The sequence below is a fragment of the Halichoerus grypus genome, chromosome 10, assembly GCF_964656455.1.
Source record: "Halichoerus grypus chromosome 10, mHalGry1.hap1.1, whole genome shotgun sequence".
Taxonomy (NCBI): domain Eukaryota; kingdom Metazoa; phylum Chordata; class Mammalia; order Carnivora; family Phocidae; genus Halichoerus; species Halichoerus grypus.
The window spans coordinates 95,507,633-95,527,672 of NC_135721.1; the positions used below are offsets into that span (position 1 = coordinate 95,507,633).

At 46.6% G+C, this 20,040-nt stretch overlaps 1 protein-coding gene across 3 annotated transcripts in view; it reads right to left on the reverse strand.

The window, feature by feature from the left end:
• SLC24A3 (solute carrier family 24 member 3) overlaps positions 1-20,040 on the reverse strand; it is a 487,300-nt gene that overhangs the window by 411,483 nt on the left and 55,777 nt on the right. For all 3 annotated transcript variants that reach the window (XM_078056870.1, XM_078056869.1, XM_078056871.1), the window contains exon 2: positions 17,380-17,508. In XM_078056870.1, the coding sequence (XP_077912996.1) occupies positions 17,380-17,508 (129 nt within the window). The remainder of the gene's footprint in view (positions 1-17,379; positions 17,509-20,040) is intronic.

Sequence of the window (20,040 nt, forward strand, 5' to 3'; positions counted from 1 at the left end):
AACTGAAAAGACCAAAGCCTGAACAAGGAAGGCCTTGATATCCTACCTCATACGGTTGCCATGCGGAAAAGGAAGATGATTTATTTTGTAGAACCCTAGATGACTAAAAGGAAGATCACTTCGGTTCAGCACAAGAAAGACAATTTTAGTGTTCCCAGTTGCCCAAGGGAATAAAAGGCCTCTAAAAGGAGGCAGGGGGGTGAGCTCCCTGCCACTGAGGATATGCAAGGACATGACGGAGGACCATTTTCAGGCAATGTCGTAAAGAGAACTCGAGCATTATATGGGGTCCTGGGCCACATGATTTTTTTAGTTGAGAGTTTATGATCCTTAACTTACGGTCTTTGGAGAAGATAAAACCGCCACACTGGTGTGCCGCTCCTGCCTGATCCAGTAATTGTTTTCGAATCCCTTACCAGTACCTTCCGGTTTCATAAGACCTTTGCAGATTTCTCAAAGTTCTCTCACATGCATTTTCACATCTCCCCAAGACAGTGAAGAAATGGGGGAGCCACTCCCAGGCTGAAGGAGGAGAAGCTCAGAGGAGAAGTGAGAGGCGAGACCTCCAGCTGGCCACACAGGGACCCACCCTCCCCAGGACTGGAGCACTGGAAGAAACAGTGGGGCCGCACTGCTCTGCACCCTCTGACAGGAGGAGGCCAGACCAGGGAGGTCATGACAATAAAGCAAATTCGGTGTGCAGAGTCAGCCCCAGAAGCCCAGAGCGTCAGGAGGACACGCAGGGCTGCTTCCCACCACTGCTGCCCCCCCAGTGTTCGCAGCCAGACCCAGAACAGGCCCTCAATGCCCAAGCTACTGAGATTCAAACAGCCGGAAACCTCACGCATCTCTAGGCCGCCTAGCTGGCAGCGAGCTGGAGACTCGAGAAACATGCCCACTCTTGTCTCTTCTCCCCAGACACTGATTTCCCAGGGAGCAAGAAGTGAGTCACCGCACCAGATGAAAGCAGTGAGTGAACAGCGGAGATCCTTTACTGGCCCTGGAACTTCTTGGGCAACACGGCCGTGAGTATATGAGCATACCAATCACCATGGCTGCATAACAAACCAGCCCAACCTGGCAGTCCCAAACAGCAACGATAACCGATCATTTTTATCTCTATGGTTCTGGGGGTGACTGGGCTCGGTTAGGCAGTCCTCACCCGGATGGCATGTGGTTGCAGTCCAATGGTGGCTGGGACTGGAGCCATCTAGGTGTCTTCGCGCGCGTGTCTGATTGTGGATGCTGGCTGTCAGCGATCACACAGGACAGTGGCTGGGGCTGTCGCCCGGAGCACTTGCAAGCGGTCTCCATGATGCCCAGGCTTCCTCTTAGTATGGTGGCCCAGTTCCAAGGGCTGTCCCAAGGGAGAGAGCTGAGTGGACGCTGTATTGCCTTTTACGACACAGCCTTGGAAGCCACACAACTTCTGCCACAGTCTGTCTAAGTGAGTCATGAAGGCCAGCCATACTCAAGAGGAAAAGAGTGAGAGCCTATCTCATCCCCAGAGAAATATCAAAGCACCTGGGGTCATGGTTTAAAACACCATAAGGTACAATCCTTCCTCCCGGGCCAAAAACTGCATCCCATAGCCTTTGAGGGATCTAAATGCCTCCAATTCCAGGTGGGAATGACCTCCCCTTGTGCCAGGCTTTGGGCTGAAGAACCTTACTCAGTGGGATGTGTTTTTTCTAGAAGGCTTTGGAAGTCCCACATTTGGGGGGCTCTGGAATATGAAAGCATATAGGCCCTAAAGACCAGGGCTACAGGGTTCTCTACTTTAAACATACTGAGTCAAGATGATGTGGTGTGAAATATGGACTCCATTTGATATAAGATAGAGCCCAGTGATGGATTAAATGATTACCTGAGAATATGGATCCATTTTCTTTTCACTCTGAAGCCAGAAAAGCCAGTGTATTCCCCTAAAATAACACCCATGCTAGAGACTAAAGTATGGGCCACATGTTGGTGGTGACACCACATTTCCCAATTTCTATTCAGGGTTTAAATGAAGTCTTCTCCCTGGATTTACATAAGTTCGAGGCCCCAGGCCCCAGCAACACTTCTAGAAGTAACTCTTTTGCTTTGATTGCAAAATAAAAAGATCTGCCTGGTGAGCAGAGGCTCTGTTTGCTTATGGAAGGAGCTTAGGCAGTATTTTCTTGGTGGGTTCCTCTTTTTTCGATTTTGATATCTTCTGAGCTTCCCCGAGGTCCCCGGAAGTCTAACACATGCATGGAGGCAATCCTAGATGAATGAGGAAGGAAGGCATGTTTCCTAGTTTTCATGAAAGCCCTCTGCTTGCGGACCCTGACCTGCAAAGCTTCCTTGGTTCATGCAGCCTGAGCCTGCTGCCTGTGGCACCAGGGCCTGGCGAGCAGTCAGCACTTGTACGAGCACACATCATGACACATTGAAAACTAGTGGGGTGAGTCTGAGTGCCCGCGCCTAGCGAGACAAACCCGTGCTGACACAGAGGAAGTGCAAAGTGCCGTTATGAGCTCTTCCTGGTTTAGGATGAGCTTTCCAACCTGTTTTACAACACAAAACCGCTTAGTGGGAAAGAAGGAAGTCAGCGTTTAGCAATCACTGTTGGTGCCCCACTCACCTTCCCACTTCTGAGCACTTGGGTGCACAGTGCCCCAACTTCCAGCTGCCCGCACCTGCACTCCTTCACCTGGGGCCAGTCCTTGGTCATGGACACTGCTCTGCCTGGCTGAGAGGCAGGCTGGGTATATGGGAGCTGGCGTATACACAACCCGGCTCCCTCACCCCTGAGTGGGAGATCTCACAGGCATCATCTACACCCTGTTGTCCCCAGTGGTAACTCACTGACATTCGGACATTGGCTATCTTGTCCTCCCACCCTTGGCTCATTTCCCTTACTCCCTACTGGTGTTTCCTGGGATCGCCTCCCAGATAAACTACACGCACCCAAACCCTTGTCTCGGCGTCTGCTTCAAAGGGAACCAGAACTGAGTCAAGGGAGTTGATGGCTACAGCATGAAATTAATGATCACCGAGGGTGTCCCTCATTGTACCAGTGGTTTGTGCCTTTCAATTACCTACTCCAAATCAACTTGTGTGTCAGAAACTGCAGACAAGCAGGCAAGGAATATAAACAAATGAAGACTTATGCCAACAAAATGTTCTGCTGGGACAGAACTTGTTTGGGAAAATGAGGATCTCATCCTTTCTAAAGACACTAACACACACACACAGTTCCCACTTGAATGCAGGGCTGGTCCTGTTCCCTGACTAGGCATCTACCTCCCGAGGAGGCGCTTAGAGAATGTCTTTCTCTGTTGCTGTTTGTGATGAGGAGCATGCCCAGCTCCAGCAGGAAAGAATGCCACACAGGCCTTCTGGAAGCAGCTTCCACAGCAGAATGCACATGGCTGTTTACTCAATGAACCAGACCGTTTTCTCCACCTTCACGGTTCGGCTTCTCCCATTTCTTTTCGTAACTGAGTAACTGAAAGTGCAGGGCTGCATCCAGAGGCCTTAAGGACAAGAGAGATCGCCCCTCCTACCCCCTCCCCCTTCCCTTCCTACAACCAGAAGGCTTCTGGGTCCAGTGCACGGTTCTGTTCTGGAGGGAAGTGAGAGGGTGGGATTAGGGACGACTGGCTTTCATCTATATTTAGACCCTGGTCAACCAAAGCTCTTACTAATTTTCCAGACATCATAAAGGTCTCTTTGGAAGTTGATCTAATATAAGTTTCTAAGAGAAGTGACCAAAATCTACAAAGCATTTCCTAGACAGAAATATACCTAACATATTAACATTTACATGGGAAGTTTGTCACATGTGTAAATGTAATCCATATACATAGATATTTATTGACGTGTGTGTATGTGTGCATGTACAGTAAAGGATATATCTATACACAAAAACACGGATGAATCTCCAAAACAGTGTGCTAACAAAGAAGCCTTATATCAAAGAATATATATTTTATGATTCTTGTATATAAGTTCTAGAATAGGTATAAGCTAATCTATGGTGAGAGAAATCATAAGAGTGGTTATGTGAGGGCATGAAGGAGGTTCCTGGGACAATGTATGTCCCAGATCCTGATAGAGGTTGGAAGCACTGCTGTATGCGTATGTCAGAACTCACTGATGGTGCACTTAAGATTTGTGCACTTCACTGTGTATAAATGTTACCCAAAAAGAAGGGTAAACGAACAATAAACTCTAGTTACTGATATGCATGCTAAACTTATGTAAGAGGGAGTGTGTTTATTTCAGCAAATTACTTTGAAATCCACTCAAATGAAACAGAACAGATTGATGGACGGATACAGGGTTGGCTAGATGAGTAAATGTGTGAGAAAGCCAGCAGAGTAAAATGTAAATTACAGAACCTAGGTGTTGAGTCATGGGTGTTCACTGTAAAATCTCTTCCATTTTTCTGTATGTTTGCCAATTTTTATAATAAAATGCTGGAGTGAAAAAAAAAAAGTACCTGAAGATAAGGTTCTTGAGCCTGGATGGGGAGAGAAGGGATGCAAATTTGTAAATAAACAGCACATGAAATTGTGGCATTGAAAAGACAATCATTCGAGATTCATAATGGTTACTACTAAGAGACTCTGCACCCTTGGGAACCACCAAGCACCAAAGTATTCATGCTCAGCCCCATTTAAGGAAACATCCTTTTGTAAGCCACAAGCACATTCCTGCAAGGAGGCCAATGTTCTACATGACACTAGGGTCAATGGATAAAAACACCTGATTAGATGGATGGGTACAGCTGTGTTATGATTTTCCTTCCTTTAAATTCAGTATTAAATTAGAATTTAACAAATTGGTCTCGTACTTGTGGTTAAAATGGCGCAGGCAGTGGGGGAACTATGTTTCTGGAATACGGAAGGATCGTTGCCCATGGAACACAGGTCACCTCTTTTCACATGATTTGACTTAAAGATATGTCCAAAGGGCAGACTTGCATGGTGAAAGGTGGACAGAACTGAGCACAGAGCACAGGACTTAAAGATATGTCCAAAGGGCAGACTTGCATGGTGAAAGGTGGACAGAACTGAGTCCAGCTTCTTTCCCACCTTCTCACTGCCCTTCACTCCCTCTTCCTTCATCCGCTGATGTCCATTCTGTACAGCCAACCTTGAATCTCGGTCTGCTAAGACCAAAATTCCCATTACTGGTGATTTTCCTGTGGATTTTCCCAGGACAGACCAACATAAATGCAGCTAAGTGGAATTCCCATTCCCCAAAAAAGACCTACTGGGAGGCTGGGGCTGATGTTAACAGGCTGTTCATGAACCAGCACAGAGGATTTGACAATTAAGAATATTTTTACTTTCCACCTAGGTATTAAAGGCGTATCTCAGAGATATTGCAGGTTCAATTCCAGACCATGGCAATAAAGCAAATGTTTCAGTAAAATGAATCACATGAATGTTTTGGTTTCCCAGGGCATACAAAAGTTATGTTTATACTCTACTGTAGTCTATTAAGTGTGCAATAGTATTATACCAAAAAATGTACATAACTTAATTAAAAAATACTTTATTGCTTAAAAAGCTAACCATCATCTGAGCTTTTGGCAAGTTGTAATCACCTACCACCGTAACAAATATAATAATTAAAAAGTTTGAAATATTGTGAGAATTACCAAAACATGACAGAGAGACACGAAGCGAGTAAATGCCGTTGGGAAAATGGTGCCGACAGGCTTGCTCATCATCCGAGCATTGCCACAAACTTTCAATTTGTAAAAAAAAACAAAAAACAAAAAAACACACAGTATCTGCGAAGAGAATAAAGTGAAGTGCAATAAATGAGGTGCACTTGTATGATATTAGTACGTGTCAGGTCCATTCACTCTCCTCCCGCAGTAGAAATCTCTGTGCCCTAATAGATCTGTGAATAATAACCACAATCTCCTATGCATCACTAATTGAGGCCCTGTGTGTGAAACCCCTTAGCACATAATGGGTGCTCAAAATATGGGCATCCATTCATGGGTTGAGCATCTGTTGTATGTCACTCTACATACTGTATTCCACAGACTCTTCACGGCAACCCTTGCTGTTTGAATTTTCCCACTTCACGGGGTAGGAAACCAAGGCTTTGAGGGGTTCCATGACTGGTCCAGGGTCCCTTAGCCCACGGGCATCAAAGCAGGACTCTTCTCCATGTCTGTGGAACCCTAGTCTACATCCCTACTCCACCCAGAAGTACTTTTTAATTATAAACCATGGGTACCCCTTATCTCCTCTTTGTCTCAATGATCCCAAGGCAGGGTGGAAACTCTGGGCACTTTTTTAGTGACTGAGATGATGGAAGCTTAACTGAGTCCAGCCTGACTCCTCGGACCCCAGTCCTATGCTCCTTCTAGAGTGGCCTGTCCCCAGTCCCCTGCAGCCTGTCCTCTTCCCTTTCTCAGCCCAGTGCCCCTGATCCCAATGGCATGGACATTGGGTGAGCCCTGCAGGCTCAGGGCTGGGAAGCCAGGCTCAGCTCTGTGCACAAAGGCCTTGGCAGGGATGGACAAGCCACTGGGCCGGGCTCATGTCTATTTCGTTCAGAGTCCGCTTCTAAAAAAGGCTGCTAATGTTTAATTCAGGGATTTTATTGTTCTATTATAGAAATTTCAGCCAAACTAATGGTTTAAACTATATCAGGAACCTCGGAAGCGCCAATATAAAATCCCAGACATGTACTTATTTAACCTTACTCTCCAAGGTGGAATGTGAACCTTGTCATGGGCGTAGATGGGACCTATCCCAGTGAATGCAGACTGGAGGGGTGGCCATTGGCCCACAGGCCATGGGGAGCCCCAGGTAGGAGGAAGCAATAAGCTGGGTGCCTGTTGCCCAAGTGTGCGGTCTGTGGAAGGCACACTCAGTTCACTAACTCAGATATGCCCTCCCCACAGCCTTCAGCCACACTGCCTGCTTCCTCCACAGAGCCTGTTTTAAGAAGTCTGAAGCCCAGAGGAGCTGCTGTGAGCCTCTGGGGAGAGAGACTCTGCCTGGCCTCATCCTACCCTGAATCTCCCAGAGTCTACCCCAGGCCTGAGAGTGTCCCAGTCAGGTCAGGATTGGAGTGCCCAGGAAGAGGCAGTCAGCACCCCCAAGGCCCTGGCCTCAGGCCCACAGTTAGCCCTGGGTGGGCCCAGGGGTCCCAGACAGCCCAGGGGTCTGAGAAGGAGGGAGAGAGGGAGTGGGAGAGGTGAGCACTCAGCAACCAACCAAGATCTAGAACACAAGATGAGATCCCCCGAAAGGTGAGGCAGGTACGTTCCCATCCGACCCGCACAAACATACATTTTATTTTATTTTTTTAGATATGGGGAAAGAGAGGGTGGGGAGGGGCAGAGAGAGAGAGGGAGAGAGAGAATCTTGTGCAGGTTCCACACCCAGCACGGAGCCCGATGTGCAGCTTGATCTCATGTCTCTGAGATCACGACCTGAGCTGAAATCTGGAGTCGGACATTTAACCGACGAGCCACCCAGGCACCCCAGATGGACATTTTAAAATACAGCTAGGTGAAACTCCATCCTGGTGTTTCTTGGGGGAAGAAATCTTAGAAACAAAACCCAGGGATCCCCAAAATGGAATCTAAAAATGAACACTTGTCTGTGTGGCTCACAAGGAATGAATGAATGAATGCAGGAGGAATGAGGAACCTAGAGCAAGACAGGTCTGGTGTCTTATATTTGGCTGACACCCTCCCTCTGGTTGGTTGGTTGGCTGTTGGTTGGGCTCACCCGCCCAGTTCTCTTCCTCTTGACCAGATTCCCACAGCCAGGTTTTCAGAGCCAGCCAGTACATGGAGGTGGGTGGCCTCAGGCCATGGTCTCAGCCCTGACTGCATCCTGGCCTCACCAGGGAGCTTTCAAACCACTGAAGCCTGGTTGGTTTCCAGTCCCAGAGACTCAAGTTGGTCTGGGGTGGGGCCTGGATTGAAAATCTCCCCAGGGGACTCCAGTGAGCTAAGCCAGGGCTCCTCACACTCAAGTGCACCTAATAAGCCCCTGGAGAGCTTGTAAAAATCCAGATGGCTGGGCCTACTTCCCAGCGGCTCTAGCCCAGGAAGTCTCAGCTGGAGCCCAGGAATGTGCATTTCTGACAAGTTCCCAGGGCTGGTGCCGCTGCTGCTGGTCTGCCTCACTTTGAGAACTGCCACCCTAAGGTACCTGAGAGCACTTGTATGAGAGCAGAGTGGTATCCTCCTGGTGACCCCGATTTGCGGATGTGATTTCAGGCCGAATGTACACATACACAAGGTGAGGGGACACAGCCCAGCCCCGTGGCCAGAGACAGGAAAGGTTGGGAAGTGCAAGTGCGGGTCCTCACTCGACTGCCAACCAGAGGTGGACCCTGGAGATGCCCCTTCGTGCCCCTCGACCTCAGCCCTGGCTTCATCCGTGAAATGGGTTTATCTGTGGTACAAGATCATTTTAGAACATGTAATTCAAGAAAAAAAGTCCCCCAGTCACCTCAGGTGTGCTGCAGCGCCACCAAGGAGTCCGGGGCAGGCAAGAATAAACTCCCACAGGGCTGGAGACGGAGCCGGGGCCTCAGGAAGAAGCGGCTGTTGTTGCCACTGTCAAAAGGCCATACAGGTACAGTGAGGGGTGCACCAGGGCCAGGAGGTGACTGACCCTTGAGCTGACCCCACAGCAGCTGTTCCCAGCCACCTCACCCAATGCCCGTGGCCTCCTCACACAGGGGAGTTCACTGCTCACTGCTCTGGGGGTACCTGGGCGAACTCTCTGCGTGTGGTGGGGGCTGACCATGCTCATCAGCGGCCAGCCCCTCATGGACGCTTCACTCTCTGACCCCAAAGGGAAGCAATTCCAGGCGTAAGAAAGACTGGGCAGGTGGGTCCAGATACCCGGATGCTTTGGAACAAGGAGTTAGTCCAGACCAGTGGGTTTCCAGCACCTTTATGGGGATGAACGTTACCTCTTCTACTTTACACAGATCCCTAACATGTGGACAGACAATGCTGAAGGTTTTTGATTGTGTGTCTATGGGTGAGAGAGAAAACAGAAAGAGGGGAGTATCTGAGTCACAGGCCCCCAGCCCAAGAGTGATGTTAAAAATATTTAATGGGACACTAGTTTTAATATGGCACAGGCACCATCTGGGGAAAGGGTCAGGGAGAGCAGAGAGAGAGGTGGGGATATCATTCTTGCCTTAACCTCTCCTCCAGGCCACCTGAGGCACCAGTCCCAGGGTCTAGGGCTGGAGGTGGTTACAAACATTCCTGTACAGGGCCACTGAGTAAATACTTTAGGCTTTGCAGGACCTGAGGTCTGTGCTGCAACTACTCAGCTCTGCCTTCAGACATTACACAGATGGACATATATGGCTGTGTTCCAATAAAACTTTATTTACAAAAACAGTCACCAGGCCAGATTTGGTCAAGGGCCATAGTTAGCTGGGCCCTGGCTTGAGGAAAGGGGTTTGGAATCAAGAATCCCTAAGTTTCTTTCCACATCTAGGACTATGAATCAATTCTTTAACCCAACTGGCCTTGGTCTAGGTCTAATTTATCTATCAACAATACAGTCATTCCTGGCCGTCAGGTATTTTTGTTCCAAGAGCCAAACATGCTCCGATGAGCTAGTGAATGTAAAAATGCTTTGAGAGTCTAAAGTCCTGAGCAAATAGGCAGGCCCACAAAAGCATCTAAGAGCAGAGCTTATCATCCTTCACCTGGGTTTCGGGAAGATTCTACGCACCGTTCACTGGATTAGTCTGCCTGGGCTACTTTTAAAGAACAGGGCTTTTAAGAATGTCTCAATGTCTCAAGAAATAAGTCCTAAAGGGATGCTGAACCTAGAAGAAATGAATAGCAGGGCCGCCTGGGTGGCTCAGTCAGTTAAGCATCTACCTTTGGCTCAGGTCATGATCTTGGGATCCTGAGATCGAGCCCCTCAGGCTCCCTGCTTCGTGGGGAGCCTACTTCTCCCCTCTGCCTCTGCCTCTCTCTCTGTCTCTCATGAATAAATAAATAAAATCTTAAAAAAAAAAAAAAAAAAAGAAAGAAATGAATAGCGTCTGGCCTTTCCTCCCAGAACTGGAAACTTTTAAACCCTTCATTAGTGTGCAGTAGAAAATCCTGTACTCCTTATTTCATCCTATGTGTCTATATAGTGGCCTCTGAGGCCAGGAAATAGCATTAGTCAGAAGCCTCCTGGTTAATCTCTTGACATGTCTCATTCACACAGCTGTGAGAATGCTGTGCTGGGGCCGAACTGCACTCGATAAGCGATCCGTCCTTAAAACAATCTTCATAATCCCACCATGTTCTAATGTGCCTCAGAGTGGCAAAGTCCCTATAAATGACCTCTGTGGGTCTGCTCTCCATTATATTTCTGGTAACAGAGATAACACAGCTACCATTTAATAAGCACGTACTATGACTGAGGTTCCAGCTATTTATGAAGCTTACTTGGCTTCAGGACTACCACACCTCTGTGAAGTAGGCATCTTGACTGGCATTTTACAGACGGTGGAAATGAGGTTCAAAGAATTTAAGACACTCACCTGGCATACATAGGTCGAAAGTGATAGAAGTGAGATTTAGGATCTCCTCTGGAACCTAAGCTCTTACATTATTGCCAATGACTTCATGCATCATACTTTCATTATTTTTCCTAGGGTTCTTATATTTACAAAGAAGAGATGCAATGTGCAAATAGGCACAACTGGGACAATTCCCACCTCACCTGTGACCCTCCCAAGGTGAGAAGAGAGTCGATTTGTGCTACCTTGACCAAGTGAGAATCATGAAGGTCAAACCAAGAGCTAAGTCCACCTCAGAAGATGTTAGTCTGGGTTATGACTTTTCTGTAGAGGGTAGAATATGGCTTTTGAAATAAGATAAGCATTAAGGAAAACTGAGAAGTTTGTTTTTTCAAAAAGAAACAAGTCGGTGGGGGGGGGGGGGGTAAGGTAGCAGAGATTAGCTAGCTGTTCACCAGATCTGCTCCCTCTTCTTTGAGGGCACTCTGCTAATATATACAAATCCCAGCCTCCTTGAAAGTGAGGAGTTGTCATGTGACTGAGCCCTGGCCAGTAGCATGCGAGCAGGAGTGAGGATCTAGTCCCTCAAACTCAGCTATGCACAATCCTCCATGCCTTTGCCTCTGAAAGCAGAGAAGCACAACACCCTTGGGAACCAAGTGTAAGGATGGGCCACTCGAAATGGAAGGCTTCAGAGTCCATGGACCGCCTCTTGCAATAGGGCCACCCAAAGGCCAGAACCTTCCACAAGAAAATGAACTTCTGTGTTAAACTCCCAAATCTGCAGGACTTATTTTTACAGCAGCTACTCTTACCCTATCTAACTAATTCAGTAACGACTTTGATACAAATTAAAGAGGAGACCAAAATAAGTTCCTAACTTGTTGCACTTAAGAGTGTCAACAGCTATTATGTGAATCATTATGAAATTCATAACTGCAGAGAGAAGTTAGTAAAAGTTATGTAAGCTAATACAATAAAGAACAGATTTTAAGACTTTTTTAAAAAAAAACCCAAAACCGTTTGCTCTTTCCTGGGTTCAAACCCAGGGATAAAACACTGAGGCAATTTGAGATTTGTCATTCTTAATATTTTGTATATATTTCATTAAATTAAAATATATATATATATTTTTTCTTAAGTAGGGTCCACACCCAGCATGGAGCCCAACGCTGAGCTTGAACTCACAACCCTGAGATCAAAACCTGAGCCAAGATCAAGAATCCAACACTTAACCCACTGAGCCACCCAGGAGCCCCTAAAATGTATAACTAAAGTTAAATTTCACCTGCTTCTTTTTACTTTATTAATGTAGCTATTAGAAAATTTAAAACTATATCTGTAGCTTGTATTCTAATTCTACAGGACAGTGCCTACTCTAAATCACGCAAACGTCAGGCTTTGTATCTAATTATCAATATGTATTGAGTATCTACATATGACAGTTTGGTGGGGCGGGGGGGCTCTACTCAGCTTCTGACAAGTGCTGTGACCTTAGGCAAGTCATTCATCCCCTCTGGATCTTTTTTTTTTTTATGTAAATGATGAGAGATTGGATTTTTCATGCTTTGTAGACCGGTCATGCTCAGCCCTGTGATTATAGACCTACTGGCCACTTTTTTTTTAAGTTTTTATTTAAATTCCAGTTAGTGAACACACCGTGTAATATTAGTTTCAGGTGTACCTATATTGATTCAACATTTCCATACATCGCCCAGTGCTCATCACAACAAGTACACTCCTTAATCCCCATCACCTATTTCACTCATCCCCCCACTCACCTCCTCAGACCAACTGGCCTTGATGTTATGGTTTAAAGTCAAAAACCAGTAGGACCCCAACACTTAACTTTGTTCATGACCTGCAACCTGAATCAGTCTGTGCTGCTTGCTGATCTGTGGACATACTCACCCCTTGAACTTACCCGTATTGCTTCTCTTATATGGACCTCTGGCTTCCCTCTTCTACCACAATTCCTATTTGACTCTCAGATCACGTGCTTTCAGGATATTCCAGTAGACACCTGATCCAGCAAACATTCCTGGCATGCCCCATAGGTGCCTACAGCACAGGCCCAAGGATCTTAGACCCAATTAAGCCAGGCAGAAAGAGGAAGATGAGCCCTTTCTCAAAAGAACACCCAGTGATCTCAGAGTGAAGCCCACACCAAAGGCTGTCATTTTAAATAGCTCTTTCTTCCAAAGTTTATTTGAAGGCGGCACTCTGAGGAAAAGCTCATTTCCTTAAAACATCAAAGAACTAAAAACCAAAAGATGATAGATTTTTCTGGAGACAGACTGCGAAGTGTATAAATAAAATTCTGCAAAGTGTACAAATAAATACTACAAAGAGTTCATTTCTGCTACAGTTGTCCACCACTCTCAATATTACATTTAGCTAACTTAATTTTCCATGGATAAAATTTATTCAAAGTTAAATTTCACTTAATAGGTCATCTGAGTAAACAGTTTCAAGTCTTATTTGCCAAAAAACAATAGGTTTTCAGGCTCTAGATGAAATCGGCAGTGTCAGGCTAAGAAAACAACCTTAAAAATTCACAGAGGCCTGGAACAATTGCAGAAAAATTGGAGCCCAGAGCTTAGTCTTTTTCATGCAGTTATGGAGGCACAAAAAATTACCAATTTCCACCAAAACCATGTCTTGGAGGGGCAAGGGAAGAATGCCATTTCAAAAAAAAATCCGAAATACTGCGAAACAACATGTCTTTAAAGCAGCAGCTGTCATATGAAGAACGTGTCATCTTCATGTTACCACACCAACCAAAGACAGCACTGACACTGTACTGGGCACCCTGCATCCTGATCATCGCCTGGGTGGGTGCTCTGGGCACCTGGTTTTCAGAGGAAGGCGAAGAGAGAGATGGGGGATGGGGCAGGGGAAGGAAAGAGGAAAGGGGAAAGGGAAAAGGGGGTCCAAGGAGGGGGTGAGGTATGACATGGAATTTTGCAACTGCCAAGAAGTTATTTGGGAAAGCGGAGCAGGGCATCTTGGGGTGGAGGTTTTCATGAATCTCTCTTCTTGAAATGTTGTGGAATTACTGGATTTGTACAGAGGAAGGAGTAGAAAGGATAAATTAGTTGCAGGTCTATTTCAGAGGTGTTAAAGGTGAGCTAAGAGGAAATTGACATCTGAGAAGCAAACCAGCCCCCTATCCTGAACAGGGAATACAACCAGAATGGAGGTCATTCCATCTCCTGGCTCGGAATCTACTTACTCTAACGGAACCTAAAGCCAGGGGTTCCAAGAACACAGTCTGAGAAGCCCAGCGACATGACGAGTAGCACTAGGTGTACCTTATGACAAGAGCCAAATTAAGTCCTGCCGACGACCCTGGCGCCATTATTCACATGGCCACAGCACACACTGGCACCCCAAATGCTCAGGTCCCTGAGTAAATAATCACCCTCTGAGCACAGAGGGAAGCCTAATGCATCATCTTTGGAAGTACACTCTTGTTCTCCTGACATCATCACAAAGCGGAAGGGAGGTGGTCCAGAAACCACATGGCTCCCTTCCTAGCCCCTACATTGAAGACTTTCGAGAGCAAACACTACTGCATTCAACCAGTACAAGCAATATTCACTGCCTACAGGGCTGCTCTGACCTCTTAAGGAAACCTGGGCAACTGGGCCTTGGCTCCGTCCAGCTCAGTCCTGCCCTCCCACAGTAAGTTAGAGATAGGGAAGATGAATACTACTAAATTTAAATTCCAAATCCAGACCTTGTAAGTGCTGTAGCTCTCAACACTTTTGTGTAAAATATCTGTTCCATTCAGACTGAGAAGACTTTCAGTAGCATTCTGGAAAGGGCACCAAAGCTACTGGGGGGTCATGTGTGTCTGTGGTCATGTTTTGACCACATTCTTGTAGAAAGAGCATTCCTCAGAGGTGCCGTGCTCATTACCGTGGCGAGATCTGTCAAGCTTGCCTGTATTAGAAAATAGTGCTTGAACCTTTCGGCACAGCTTCCTGACTGCTCAGACCTGGGCCACCTGAGGACGTGGCCTATTGACAGAACCAGATGGGCCAAACGTGCCCATTTCTGTGAGAAGGGACTGGAGAAAGTAGTTCCATGACCCACCTGTAATGGACAGATGGCTGCCCCCAGCAGACAGAACTTCATGAGTGAGCTCTTACTACAGAACTACCACACACAGTCTTACTTCATGACTTCATTTTACCAATTCGCACATCAGTCATGAAAGGTCGGAATGATTACCTCAGTTTCTCACAGAAGCAGACAGAGGCTCAGAAAGCCTATTTGGCCCAAAGCCCAGAGCTTCTAAGCTTGGATTCAAATCCAGGGGATGGTGACCCCCAAACCCAGGAAGAGATGGGGCTCTCAAATCTACATGTCCACTTTATATCCTTGAGGTGCTTGCAACTAAGCTGGAAAGACGGGATATATGTCCAAAGACAAATGGAAGTTCTAGACCTGCCTGTCCAATAGAACTTTCTGTGATGATAGACAGAAATGGGCTATGATCTGTGCTCTCTAATATGGTAGCCACGAGCCACACACAGCTATTAGGTATTTCACATGTAGCTAGTGCAGTTGAGAATCTGAATTTTTAATGTATTTAACTTGAATTAATTTGAATTTAAGTCACCACTGAGTGTCCATATTGGACAGCACAGTTAGAGACATTTTGTACAAAAAAACATTCAGCAAACAGAATGGTCACTGCAGCTTGAGGTGGTCAAAGCAGGGTTGGTAAAGAACAGAGACTCCAGGTATGCCCTTGATGTGCCAGGACTTGAAAAAGACTCCTCCTATTTCAGGCATGATCACCTTCCTTGTAGCCTTTGGCTCAGAGTCAAGGGCCCAGAAATCTAGCCCAGTTCCCATAGCCCCCAAACAAAGACATCGAGAATGTTCCTTCTGGGTCTTTATTCTTTCTGGACTGCTCTAAGCAGCATTATGACCTCTTGTTCACTCCTCCCGCTGCCCTCTAGAAGCCCTTCCTCCTCTCTCCCCCTGTGTCCTCCCTGTCAACACCAGCAGGGGCTGGACTGGTGCTCTTTTTAAAAACCTGGACATCTTCCTTTCTACCTGGGAGCTGAGTCATTTCCTCTCTTGCAATGGCTTTTAATGTGCTTTATTCTTCTACACCTGTCACTCTGAGAAAGACACTTCTAGATACAATGAGCAATGCCACTCACAGAGACACCACCACCTCCCCCAAAACACATCCCTCAACAGGGAACAGAAGCCCCTTCCATCACCATTGGCCCTGAGCGTGGTAGCTGACCTCAACATGGAGCCAGTCACTGTACTGCATGTGACTCCATTCTTTCCCATACCAAAGGTATACCAAAGGTGCAGACTGGCCTCCCTAATGCTGTATTTCCAGTCTTCTGACATCTCGCTCACCACCTGCCTCTTAGTTATAGGAAGATCCTGAAAAATATTTGGCTACATGACCATATCAGCAACCAGGGTTCTTGGCATATCTCTCTACAAAGGGCTCTGTTGGCTCAGTGTGGCACTCAAACCCATCACACCCGTTTCTGCTTCTAGCTCATGGAGCAGCCATGTGCTTCACTAATCTTCAAGCGTGTTCCTTCAAAGCATTTAATAATAGCCAGAGTAACTCCTGAATTCTCCGGCTTGAGAAATACAGATTATGTAGCATTGTGGGTTGTTGTGGGTTTGGGGTGGGGGGGTTGCTGGTAATCTATTAATTCTTTCCAGCTCTGCTTGGGAACGGACTATTAAAATTCTCAGTATGGTGGTGGAGGACACCTCTACTCACCTTTCCCCCAAAAAAGGTAGAAGTACAGCTTCACAGAGCACCCCCTGTTCTCAAAGGTCTAAGGTTCTTTGGGCTGCAATGAAGACTTTATATCTTTCCAGCATGACACTAAAAATGAGACTGGCCTTTGGATGTGGGATCAACACATGGTTGAGCTTCTGACCCCTCAGAGGGGGCATGCATGGGATCCAAGTTCCCATCACACAGGGAAGGGAGGTCCCAGAGAGCCAAACAGCCCAAGTAGGGGTTGGCAAAGTAGAGCCGCAGGCCTAATACCTCCCAGTGCCGGTTCTGTATGGTCTGTGAGCTAAGAATGGTTTTTAAATGAGTAAAGGGTTATAAAACGATGTTTTAAAAAAACAAAAACTATAGATATGGCATATGTCCTGCAAAGGCTAAAATATTTCCTGTCTGGCCATTTGTGAGACAAGCTTGCTGACCCCTGGTCTAAACTAGCAAGGCCCTCATCCATCCAGAGGGTGCTCGCCTTTCCTGAGATCTGGTGAGCTGAGTTCTGACAATTCCAAGTCCCCTTCATTCCCTTTGTGTTTGCTTTCCTTTCAAGTTCAATACATTGGAGATAAAACGTTCCAGGTCTTTCTGAGGAAAGACACAACAGATATCAAATATGACAGCTGATAAATGAATATTCATTTCTTTCAAGAAGACCAACAACACAGCTAAGGATATGGTTCAACCCCTGTGTCTTTACTATGACAGAAACAAGGCTCCTGCTTAAAAACCAGCCAGAGAGGATTCCAGGGATTAAAGCAAAGATGGCCAGAGAACATCCTCACCCATCCTGCTCCCAACTCAGTTTCCCACTTGAGAGCACCAGCCTCCACATTTGATATCAGCACGGAATCAGGAGGATCACTGACTGACTTACCTTTTCACCCATGCCCTAGAAAAAGAATACAGAGGTAGAATCCCCTGGGAATGTCACCTTTCAGTTTCTTAGACACCTGCCCTAAATGTCCCTGAGAGCTCTCTGGGTTAGAACTCAAAGGGAAAGCATGGCGTCCAGCTCTTCCTCAGCCATAACCCGACAAAATGGCAGCCACTGCCCACAGCGCAGCTGTGACTGTTACCTGGTTCAGTGCAGTTCTTACTGCTTCGGAGTCCTGCATCTTCTGAAGTCAGAGTGTCATTCACCTGCATTAACTTCCTCCCCACCGTCCACTGTCGGTCTTCCCCTAGGAGGTCCATGAAGTCGAGGTCTGGGGAGAAAAAGATCATAGCCACACATCACTAATAGCTGGGTTTTGCCCTATCCCAATGCTGGATGTCCAGTGCCTTCATCAGCCACTATTTGCTCAATGATGAGCCTATCCCTCCCACCTTGGGCCTTATCATTATACTCCATCCACGCTGCCCCTGACTGCCTGAGGGCTTCCTCTGGCTGCTGGATCCTGCTGGGCCCAACAGAGACCACCCTCAGCCACTGACTAGTAGGGACTGGTGTATTACTACCTTACCCACTCCAGCAGGATGACTGTGAGGTGTGTATTCTAAACTGGATTACAGAATTTTCTCCCCTGGGATTATGCTCTAGCTATCTACAGTGTAACTCTCCTGATAAAGAACAATTTATGAACTGCTGTCCTTCCCTGCCTTAATTCCTCACTCCCAGTAACATGCTGATAAATGTTTAACAACCAACTCTCTGGGGGGAAAAGTCCTGGTTTGGAGCCACTGGCCAATTTCCATAGAGTAAATATTCTCATCATGGCCAATTTCAGCATGACCCACGTGACCTCACTAAACATGGATTTGGGAAGAGATGGGCACAATTAGGTCCATGAAATCAGCATGACTGTCTCTAGCCCACCAGCATCTACTCCTCCCAAATAAAGCTCCCGCAACTGAACACTTTCTCAGGAGCTGCTTCTGGAGGGTTGTCCAAGCTAGGACACCACGTCAACATCCCTAGAGTCTGGGCCAGTGAATGCCACATAACAAGACTTCCATAAACAAGAGATGAAAGCACAAATGTGAAAACACTGAACCACTTGAATGCATTACGGGATGAGCAGGTTAACAGTGCTGAGGTCTCCAGCTGAGATGACTGTAGGGACCAACGTGCAAGGAGAAAAAAACAAAGATGAGGGCACGTTGGAGGGGAGAATGGAGCACGTTCCATTAAGGACTTGTTGAGCTTGAAGTGTCTGTGGAGCACAGAAAGGGAGGTAAGCCACCTGTGCGCATGTGGGTGGAGACACCTCAGGGGAGTGAGGTAAGCTACAGAGAGCATCAGGAGGGTCATAAGCAAATAGGGAAGAGTATGAGACATGATGCATGGGGTCTTCCAGAAGGGTGGAGGGGACTAAAGAGAAGAGAAGACATCGTGGGGAACTCAACATTCCTTCAGAGAGCAAGTAGACTAAAAGAATTCAGCAGTGGATCATGAAAGGAAGGGAAAGAGGATAGGAAATGGTATAAGGCAAGGTCAGCAAAAGGGAATTTCAGGAGCAGCCAATGTCCTTGACCACTATAGACAAATCAAGTAAGACAAAGGCCAAGAAACAACAGAGCTGGACATCAGAGGGCCACTGGGAGGTGGAAACAGCAAGCAAAGATGGTCTTTCTGGTAGCTTAGCACTAAAGAAAGATGTGGCATGAGGCAAGGGACACTTCTTGAGTGTCCAGACTTGCTGTGGGCAGAAAATGGATCTAAGTACAAGATAAGGGTCTAATTCATGGGCTGAGTGGCCTTCACAAAAGGCCAGAGGGTGCACCCCATCCAGCCACATCAGTGTGGTGTTCTGAAATGGGCAATGAAGAGCTGAAGGTCATCATACCCATTCCTCTATTTCCATGGTGATTTTAGTTTCCCAAATGATTCCACCTTTATTGTTGAATTTGAACCTCACAACACTGTTTGGGAAAGAAAGAGGGAGCAGGGATGTTGTCCACTTTGTCCACTATTCTCTCTCTAACACCGAATCACTCCTGGCTCAGAGGAGGTGCTCAGTAAGTAAGTATTGAAATAACTATTCCCACTTTGGGTATGGACAACATAAGACTCATGGAAGTTTCTCGAAATCACAGTGCTTGTGGGAATCTCACCTAAGCCACAGGACACATGTAACTGCAGCAGCTCATGCACTGAGGTCTTCCTCAAACAGAATCTGCCATCAGATATAAAATTATCAAGGTATCTCATTACAACTAACACCTATCAGCCAGAAGAGCTATTTTAGGCATATCTCTCTCTCTCTCTCTCTCACACACACACACACAAATGTAGAAATTGGAGCCTAACTAGGATAAACAATCAGTTTAGATTCTGAAATGCAAAAGCCTACATGGTGGCCACATACATCAGTTTAGTCATAACTAAGAGAACAGTACCAGAGATAATTCAAGGTGAAAGCAAGGCATTTGTGTCGTCTGGTTAACCTCAACGGTTAATTCTTAGGATTAAGAACGGTGACAAGCGGAGAAAAAAAATCTCAAAAACTCATGAAGAAACAATAAGGTCAGTGGCCTGAAAATCCAACAAGCAGCCCTGAAATGTGAGTATAGCACCGCATTGTCACAAACGATCTACAAAAGTGTGGAGAAAGACAACCCATTTGTCTCAGGCTGGGTTTCCACAGCAGCCCCGGAAATGAGGATTTGAACACAGGTGTTTCCTATGGGGGGTGGGGGTGATCCCAGGAAGCACCTGTAGGGGAACAGGAACATGGGATGGGGAAGGCGAACCAGCCAAGAGATGGTACACTTCAAGCCAGTCACCAAAATGAGTC